General features: G+C 41.3%; 1 protein-coding gene across 1 annotated transcript; it reads right to left on the minus strand.

Annotated features, from left to right (window-relative positions):
• Positions 1-513: 513 nt before the first annotated feature.
• akap8l (A kinase (PRKA) anchor protein 8-like) lies at positions 514-9,480 on the minus strand. Its single transcript, XM_051386060.1, has 13 exons — positions 9,331-9,480; positions 8,471-8,536; positions 8,028-8,256; positions 5,440-6,046; positions 4,760-4,874; positions 4,627-4,676; positions 4,050-4,080; positions 3,822-3,930; positions 3,430-3,571; positions 2,849-2,954; positions 2,630-2,760; positions 2,404-2,499; positions 514-1,732 (listed from the first exon to the last, which is right to left on the minus strand). Exons 1-13 carry the CDS (start codon positions 9,353-9,355, stop codon positions 1,268-1,270), a joined length of 2,172 nt encoding a protein of 723 aa, XP_051242020.1. The 5' UTR covers positions 9,356-9,480; the 3' UTR covers positions 514-1,267.
• Positions 9,481-10,377: the final 897 nt, after the last annotated feature.

Raw genomic sequence — 10,377 nt, forward strand, 5'->3', positions numbered from 1 at the left:
AGAAAGTGCGGTGAGGGGATTGAGCGCATTTTGGTGCGCAGGTATAAGGAATTCCTAGAAAGTCACAGTACGAGGGACATACAAGGAATGTTAAAATAAATAAATAAATAGTACAACAATAAGGCAACAGAAGAAGTAGTGCTCACACAAACAAAAAAAGGTGTGTATAAACAATGTATTATACTGTAATATAGGTGTATGGTTGATGGTGTATGCTTGAAAGAGCCGATGTACATATACATGAAATACAGTTCAATCTGTTAAGTGATCAGTAATAACTAGATGCCAGTCTTAGTGTTGTAATAATGTAAAAAAAAAAAAGACACAAAGTGCAGAAGTAATTAAATACATTGATATTATTCTTTAAACTTTGCATTTCGTGTTTTACAGGATAAAATCGTGTTTATGTTTAACCCTTGTAGTGCCTACATGTTTGACACACTACTGGTGATTGGTGGTCAGTTAAGCTACTTTAAACATGCAAATTGTCAACAGAAAACAGTGAAACAGTGATTTATTCAACAACTTTATTTCTTACTCAGAGCGAAACAAGTGTTTGTTACATGACTGATACGAATTCTTTATATTCCACAATTATTCTACAGACAGTCCCCTCAATTACCTCACAGCTGTAGAATAAAAAGCCCACCCTGTTACAGATTTACCAAAAAGGTTGGAAAATCATTCCTTCACCATCAACACTGGCAATGGACAGAATGCTATGGCAATATGTAACTTTTATATGAAAAAAAAAGTACTCTCTTAACCTTACAATACTCAAGATTTCTTAAACAAATTAATCGAAAGCAAGAATAGTTTAAACGAAAAGGCACAAAAAAAAAGTATTAAAAAGGAATAGTTCGACATTTTGGGAAATACAGGGAGGAGATTAGCTTGGCGTTAAGACTAGAAACGGGGGAAATCCATAGCCTAGCTCTCTCTCCAAAGTCCAAAAATAAGTCTATCTACACCTCCAAAGAGAACTGGTGGGCATTCATAAGACAGTTGTAGTGTTTACAAGTTGAACTATTTTTTCACAATTTTCTCATCTAAGTCTGGGCAAGAAAAGTAAGTGTACTTCCCAAAATGTGGAACTGTTCATTTAACAAAAATTAAATTATATAAACTAAAGACATGAAAAACGGTGGGAGCAGGTATGTATATTTCTTAATAAGCCTGACAATGAGACTGGATTAAACGGGACTGTGGGGGTCACTGACTGGTCCAGACAGATGTTAAGGATGAGAAGTCACACTGGGTGAAAAAGTCATTCATCACTCTTGTCTTCCTCTTCGACCTCTGCTGCCTCTACTCCTTCTTCCTCCTCGACCTCTGCTACCTCCACTCCTTCCTCCTCCTCCTCCTCTTCCAACTCACCCTGCAATCCCTCTTCGCCAATCTCATCGTGCACCACGTATCCCTCCTCTTCCTCTTCTCCAACTTCAAAACCTTCCTCCTCTTCCTGGTTCCTCTGCTCCTCCTCCATCTTTTCCCCCTCTGTTGCTGCTGCTGATGCTGCTGCTGATGATGTTGCTGCTGATGTTGCTGCTGATGCTTCAGCCTCGCCCGCCTCTTGGCCAGTCTCTCCTTCAGCCAAAGGCTCATCTTTGACTGGTGCCGCATCTGTCTGGTCGTCTGCTGTCTCACCGGTCAGCTCCAGCTCAGACACATCCATCGCCATGGAGTCCTCTGGATCCTGGTCGTCTTGGTTACCCGTGAATGGGTTTTCACCCTGACAATAAAACAACATTTATATGTGTTAATTTGTTTGTCTACAAGTCCCTACATTCATGATCAATTAGACTGAAATCAGCAAGGTTCAAGTCTCTACATATGCATGTCTCAGAGATGGTATGTGTATAGCTCATCTTTCACTAAAAGGCTCAACGATCCACAAGACACATGCAATAAAAACATGGACCTGGCTTAATTCATGTATCCATTATGTGTTTTGTATTTAAACTGCAATCCATTATGAATGATAAGAGTGTATCTCCCTATGCCATTTAAAAACATGAACTGACCAAATATGCCCTATATTTTGTCACAATAGGAAAAAAGCAACTAATGATATGGTATCCTTATAATTCTTTTCTAACATTTTTTTTTAATTTAACATTTTTCTCAGATCAAGAAGATATGAAGTGATCTATAAATGCAGCAATGAATTACTAACAGATAAGAGCAACAAAGTTTGATGTTATGAAACTAATGAGGGATGTGTGCTGCTTTCACTGTGGTTTAACTATGGTTAAAAGCGTGCTATTACACTGTGACCACAAACTTTTACCCTTATCTATTTGCAAAGTCAATAGCTCAAAAGAGCACTGGTAAATGTGGGACCTTTTCGTACCATGCATTTTGGTTGCCAGCCCATGTTCAGGTAAATGGCACTGTACATACCTTGAGGTAGCTCTCCAGCTTCTTGCCAATGAGTTTGTGGTTAAGGATGCTACGAGCAACTGACAGACTGGCCCTCTTGGACTGCTCCATCATACCCTTGAATCAGAGAGAGAGAACAGTCCGAAATCACACATAGGACAGAGTGTAAAACATCAATACAGTAAGTCATTTTTACAAACAGGTACAGCACATTTAGTTTTCTATAGAATCAAACGATCTGCCATACCTTCCGGTTGTAGTTATGGTCAGGAGACTTGATGTGTTTCTGTATAAGGTGGGGCTGCATGGGGATGAACAGGTCACACGCTGCACAGTGGGCGGCTTCCACCTTCCTCATGAAGTGCTCCATACCGAGATCTACACAGACATGAGCAATATTTGCAATGAGCAATCACTTAAATTCTCTCCGTCATATTTCACCCCCCCCCACACACACACAGCTTACCCCTGGTGAGGTCCTGCTCTTTGTACACCTGACAGATGGCGGCACTGTGGTTTTCCAACTGCCCAACTCTCTGTTCTGTCTTCTTAAACTTGTTCTGCAAATACTCCTGCAAAAGCAAAACCAGTTTTTATTAGTTACACTTTATATAACAGCTTGTTTGAGTGTTTTTTCTTTTTTTTTTTTTACAAAACTAATAATAACCAGGATTGGCCACACCATTCAAACCAGCAGTTTATGCCTTTGTAAGCAGCCCTTAAATATTGTACTAAGTTATAATGAATAACTAATTGTTTCCTTTTAGTAGGGCTTATGTGTAACATCTCTTAAACTCTGTAATCGTTAAATAATCATAATTGGCATTTTGGCCATAATCAAGCAGCCCAATTCTAACGTAACGAAAACACAAATATTCTTATTTTCAGTTCATTATACGTTAATGAAAACATACCTTTGAATATTATAGTCATTTCTACCAATAGAGCTTCCAAAAATATTAGATGTTGGACCTTTAAAATAACGTGCAATTCAATCACTTTATGCATCTAGAGCAGACCGTGTACTGTTTGACAAATCTCAGTCACCTGTAGAAAGTCTGTAGTGGGCTTGGACAGTTGGCTGGACAGGAACTTAAAGTGGTCCTTGTGGAAGCGACTATCGAGATGCGTTTCCATTTCCTCCTTGTAGAACGAACGGAACTTGCAGACTGAGCATGCAAACATCACCCTGAAAACAAGCACAGTGTGATGAAAAGAGGATGAACCTCAGTCTGATTAGAAATAATCCAAAATGCTCAGCAATCAAAGCGACTGCAACAAAATATGTCAAAAGGTGAAAACAAAAGGTAATCAACTACTCTCAACAACAAAACAATACTACTACTAAAACAATAAGAAAGAAAGCAAATAACAGAGATAATGGTAGTTATAGCCAAGTAGTAAATCTTGAGCCAGGGGTCAGGGGGTCATCCTCTCACCTTTCCAGGAAACCCCTCCTCTTCCTCATTTTGGGGTGCTTGTCTTGACCTTGGGTTGGGGTCTGTTTGCCCTGTGGAGTCGTCTTCTTCTCCTCTTGTTTGGGTGAAGCTAAGCACAAGCACAACAGCAGATGTTAGGCATGTAAAGATTTCCCTGGGAGGGCAATAGTTGATGTAGACCAACAAAGCATAGCGTAATCAGTGTGGAGCAACTGAAAATAAGCTGACCTTTATCCCCATCTGCAGTAGGTTTTGTCTCCTGTGAAGAAAAATATCCCATTACTCATTTTATTAGGAAAAAGGAGCTGATAACTTGTAACAGGTTACATTTTTATTTAGGAATAAAAAGTGATATTTGGATTCTTCTGTTCAAGCTCCATACCCAGTGCTATAGTCCAGCTCAGACCTATAATCTCTTCAATATACCATATATATAAAGTCAACACATTCTCTGCCATTAACCAACAGTTGAAATCAGCACCTCCTCTCTAAATAAAAACCAGTGTGAGGCGTTTACAGAACAACACACAGGACAGTGTTTATTTTAGCCTTCTTTGACAGTACTATGGTGAGTGAGTCTCGTAGGCAACAAACCTGTTAACGTTATATAACAATGTTATCTCTTTGTCATTTGCATTGCCTTTGAAATAATAGTGATTACTTACATTTGAAGAAATATTGTGTTGTCTAATTAAATTAAGTGGTTCAGTGGTTTAATAATGGGTTTAATAATGGGGTAAATTAATACTATAGGGGGCACATTTGAAACTTTATAGCTCCTGTCAAACAAGCCTAATCTACTCACCGCAGCTGCAGTCTTTGATTCACTGTCGTCACCATTTTTCTCAGCTTTCTCTGTTGAAACAAAGCATGTCAACATCAGGGCAAGATAGACATACAACAGTTGTTTGCCAAGTAATGCTTGCTCAATAAATTACCTGGGGTAGCTTCTGAGCCTGCACTTTCTGTCTTGTTCATCTTTGACTCTGGCTCATCAGCGGCTGTAAGTGTCTGCTTTCTCTTCTTCTGGACATCCCGCTGTGGTTTCACCTGCTACAGTAAAAAAAAAAAAATCAATTTGCACTCACAAATGCATTTTTTGACAAAAACTTATGGACAACCAAAACTTATCAAGACATCAATGAACTCTAGACTTCATGCTTGTCAAACCCAATTAGCACATTTGACATGTCTTCCTTCTCTGGGCATTTCCACATCACTAATGTTAGCCTTATCTTAACGCAACAAACAAAAACAAAATTAAAAAAAAAAAAAAAAAAATCCACAAAGTGAAACCATTCAACACCCCCACAGGTAAACAAGACAAAGAATTGGGCAGGGAGAGATGTCACTTGCCTTTACTGTACAAAAAGGGCAGTTCCATTGGGGCATTTCTGACCACATTAAATAAGGGCTGGGCGGAGTTAGAGGGGCAAGTGATGTGTCAAATGTGTCTGGGATGATTTGTGACAAATAGCTTTAAATAGCACATAGCAGGCACTAGCACTTTAGGCTTCACTTGCCAGTTGGTTGAGAATTTAAAAAAAAGGAGGGAATCAGAAAGGGCTTAACTTTTGCCCAGTGTCTGAGGAGGCCTTATTTGGCTGGAGGTACTTACTTTGTTGAGGGGTCTTTTGCGGCCTCGCTGGCGGCCAGCCCGTGGGCCCCCTCCAAAATGCCTCCCAGGAAAGTCGTGAGGCCCTTGAATGGAACCCTGATGGAAGCCCCCACTCTCAGGGTACATGCGGTTGGACAGGAGGGATGGGAGCTTGCCTCTACCACCTCCTGGAGAGTGGCCGCGGTGGGACTGGCCACCACTACCACTTCCCCGCCCACCTCCGCCTAATGGAGTGGGGTCAGACCTGCGGCTTCCAAAACCTCCTCCAGCTCCTCGACCCCCAGCACTTCCACCCCTTCTGGGGGAACGTCGGCCAGCTCCAGCCCATCCTCCACCTCCAGAACCTCCTCCTCCCTGGCCACTGCTGAAGGACTCCCTCATATTCTGTCGCATTTTAGCGACTCCATAGGAAGAGGAGGGGCTGTCAAAGCCTCCTCCTCCCCCTAGCCCAATTCCCCCTCCGAAGCCCGAGCCTCCTCGCTGACCCAACAGCATGTTGTCCCCACGGCCATCGCCATACCCATAGCTACTGCCGCCAGATCTGTAGAGATCTCGGGAGGAGGTGAGAGCGGAGGTGCGCGAGTCGAATGACTCGTACTGGTCATACCTGCGGGAGGGAGGGAGGGAGAGGGTTGATAGAGAAGAGCAGAGAGCAGGGGAGGCAGGGAGGGCAGTCAGGTTTGGATCTCTCCACCTGCTTTTCCTTCTCCTCCATGGTCTCGCTTTCTCCATTTGTTTTCTTGTCACTCCCAGCTTTATTTCAGAAACCACATTAGATCAGAAATGGATGATCCAAAACAAGTTAACACTTCGCTTGTGGTCTTTTAAAATACAGTAATGATTTTTCTCTTCTAAAGTTTACAGAAGCTCATCCAACCACATTCTCTGTTGGAGGTCAAACAGTATCCTGCAGATTAGGGAAAATGCAGTTTCTTAGGCTGTGAAACCTTGAACAGACATAAGCATGGTCCATCTGAACCAGTGATGTCTTGAGACAGGTGTAAGAAGCGAAATATCCTGGGAAGTGACTGTATTATGGTAAATACTGAAGAAAGGGGATGAAACATATACTGGGCTTTTTTTTCCCCGTGAGTGTTTTTGCAGATACAGCAGGCAACCTTCAATTAACAGTTCGGCTTGAAAAGTAATATCAAGCTAACACCTGTAAACTCATCTCTCTTGCATAACCTAAAGCCAGAATACAGGGTTAGGTCACATGGAGGATGAGAGAAACAAAGTGTGTGAACAAATAAAAACAAAGTCAAAACAAAGGCAATGTTCAAGGCGTGCTGGGTAACGATGGACTGGCTTTATGTGCAAGGATCTGTTACAAATGGAAAGGTTGGTCTACAATTCCACCTCCAGTGAGTGGCCATGCATTTTCAAGATGTCTACACAACATTTTCTTCCCAGCAATCAGACAAACCACAACATAGCAAATGGGGAGCAATCGAAGCTTCCTCAGATGCTGAGGCATTCAGATGCAACCTGTGAGCAACTCCCACCATTTTCATCCCTAACCGGAATTGAAGCATACACGTTGGGCTTGTTCGAGATGAGCCAGGCCTGCCCAGAATCTATCACTGGCGAACGCCGCACCATGCATGCCGGTTAGATTTGTGTCCGACTTGATGCCAACTTGCTCTGATGTTGTTCACACACGGGCCAACAATAACCTCACGAGATCGAGGCGTCCACAGTTTTTTAAGCACTTGCTCTCCTCCGACTGCAAGACCCAGGGCATGGCGGAGAACACCTGGCTGACACCTGATCAAAGAACTGATTGGCTCTTAGTTTTGACAAAACCACATTTTCCTTATTTTCTGTGTGATTCTAATATTTCCCTCTAGCTTGCAGGCTGTTTCGTGTCTCAAGTTGTGCAATGAAGGTTTAATTCTTATTCATCATAATCTTGTGTGATTGATAATAATAAAGGTAACTGATATATCCGAATGTGGTCTGCAAACTACAGGTAGAGATGACTTTCTGTATACTCTTTGAAGGCTGGTAGAAACTGTCCAACTTGACTGCAGCTTTATGTCACCGCCCCCTGCTACCGTCTGATCTTGTCGACTTTACAAGCAAAGCGCAGTTCATCTCGAACGAGCCTATTTTCACCAAGATTGAGTGTAAAGTGTAAAGAGTAAATAAATGCCATAGCAGGTTAACACAGCCAAATTTACTCTAGCAACCCGACCAGTATCACAGCTGAGTTTCCAACCACATTGGCATGGTCTTGTTTATTTAACAGAACTGTGCCCAAACTAGGACAATACATGTTTTACATTTAAATTACCAGTAGCATTAGAAGGCCTAAGCATCTTTTTATATCACAGCAAAAATCTGAAACAAGATATTTGCTGAGATACTTGAATCTAAAAACAAGTTAAATTTAACTGGTTGGATAATGTATATGCATGAGGCAACATTCAGAGACAATGTCCTTAACCAACCACATGCCACATTGAGATGCTAGTAAAAATAAATAAATACTTACACTACTGGTAAATGTAATACTTGCACTGGCATGGATGTGTGGTAGTGGACTGATGAAGACAGTATGGAACAGAAAAGGGAAAAAATATTACCTGTCACCTCGGGAGCTTTTCAAACCCCCCTCCAACTGAGTGAGCATGTCCAGGCGTTGATTAATCTTGGCAATGACTGCATCTGCATGTGTGCCGGTGGATGAGAGCAGGGACGATCCTGAAAGACCTCTCTTCATGTGGCCTCCTCCTCCTCCTCCTCCTCCATAGCCCCCGAGCCCAGACATCGAGTCCTTATAACCTCCCCCATACAGGTCAAAGCCACCAGAACCTAATATAGTGAGGGATTAAAAGATGTTAAATATGACCACACTCACCACCGTTACTATATTAATAGATAGTGAAACCACTAGTCATTTAAGAAACATCTGACTGATATATAATATGCTCTGGTTTGTGTAGGAGGAAACCCAGCAATCAGCCATGAAGTGTGGGTGTCCTTGTGTCAGTATGCAGTGCCAGAGTGTATTCACTCATTTCTTCACCTCTGCTGCCTGATCCTCCTCCTCCTCCTCCTCCGCCTCCTCCTCCTCCTCCCCAACTGGAGTAACCTACAAAAGGGATAGAATACATTGGCATTGATGAAGCTGATATTCAAACTTGAAGCGCGCAGACATTTGGTTACCAGTAAGACCATATAGCTGTGTAGTTACTCATCCAGGTACTAATTTGTCAAAAAGAATATAAAAAGATAAATCCACTGGACTTGTAGGTCGATAAACTAACTTAAACCGTGTTCAACTCTTCCAGCAGCCAGTCGTTTTCTTTACATTCTCCTCAATGAATGAACCCTCTAGCTTTATGTTTCGCTGGTTTAACTTATATATAAAAGAAAACGCAGAACAATGTTTGTGAAGCTTTGAAAGCATTTTGTTGAGGCGGCCATTTTATTAACTAGACTTTTAAAAGTGGGTTATTCGCCACACTGACTCCATTTTATTTGAATTGACCGGCTAACTTTGACAAAGCATTTAACACGCCCTGAAACAATGGGGCCTCACAGCCAGCTATGTTAGCATATTAGCAAATAAACAGCCCGTAGGCGCAGTGGCTATGTTTTCTTAATATTAGCTCGCTAGCTAACGGGGCCTGATATTTTCGAGATGAATGTGTTAATCTAACAAATCAGTGACTCGTTACCTCGGCGTACAGGCTACTATTACTAAGCAGTTAGCTGACACTGCTTTGTTTCAGGCTACAGCAGGCTATGGGTTGCGCTGTTGCTATAGCCAACAGCTAATGGTAAAGGTATCTGCACCGCACATGTCAGGGTAAATAACGATATATTTATATTTATATATATATATATTCACATAGCGACGCATGGTAGCCAGTGTGCATTTACCGGAACCGTAGCCTCTGCTGTCCATGGTTGTATTAGTGCGCTGTCCGGGGTATCGACGTGAGCAGCGGTCGCTCCAGCAGCTTGACGCGGGGAGTATCGCTCTTTGAAAGCGGCGATGGATCGACTGCGTGGGGTCCGACGCGACCCAAAAAAAAAAAAATCACGTGACCGCCAAGGCCTCGTTGCGTCACACGTAATTGGTACGTATTCCCACTGACGTATCGAGAGGACGTGAGCTGGAGAGGAGTTTGGTTTCTACTTCTCAAGTATTGCAAGTCTAACAAGGCTGAAGAAGAAGTGTATTTTAAAATGCTGCGTTATGTATATGCTGTTAGTTGTATTATTGCGAAGTTTATAGATGTTGATGATTCTTGTACTTTTTGTAATCTTAATACAGAAACAATTTCACATCTTTTTTTTTATTGTGATGTATCTAAAAGGTTTTTTTTATGCTGCTAACTGTCTACTCTCTTGCCCTTAAAGATGTTATTTGCTACAATGTTGACCCAGAAGATAATGCTCTTGAACACCTGATGAACTTTGTTATCCTATATGCAAAATTCTTTATTCACAAACAAAAATTCGCAAAATCACTACCTAAATGTGCTCCTTTTCTCCTGGAACTGAGCTCTTTGCTTAAATCTCTGATTTTGTTAAATAACCAAAAAAGTAATACCTTACTGAGTCATTATGAAAAGTTTTTCGCTGAAGCCCCTGTTTGAACTATCTATTTTAATTATTATTATTATTATTATTATTATTTTTAAATTTACTCTATCTTTGATTTATTTATTAATTGTATACCTTGTAGTTTTGTACATTTAAATTGTTAAAAAATAACCAGGATATTGGTGATGTCCTGTGATTTTATCTAAGCAGTCAGTTCCAAATATAAATTATGTAAGTTAAAATGAGAAAAACAAAGCTTCCCATTGCACTGAATGGTTCTCTGTCAGCAGTCTTTGTGCATCGTGAGAGCACATAATGAAAGATAAAATAACATGTTCCTTGTATTGATGTTCCAAGCAGCACAGGGGAAATACAGTG

Source organism: Dicentrarchus labrax, unplaced genomic scaffold, assembly GCF_905237075.1.
Source record: "Dicentrarchus labrax unplaced genomic scaffold, dlabrax2021, whole genome shotgun sequence".
Taxonomy (NCBI): domain Eukaryota; kingdom Metazoa; phylum Chordata; class Actinopteri; family Moronidae; genus Dicentrarchus; species Dicentrarchus labrax.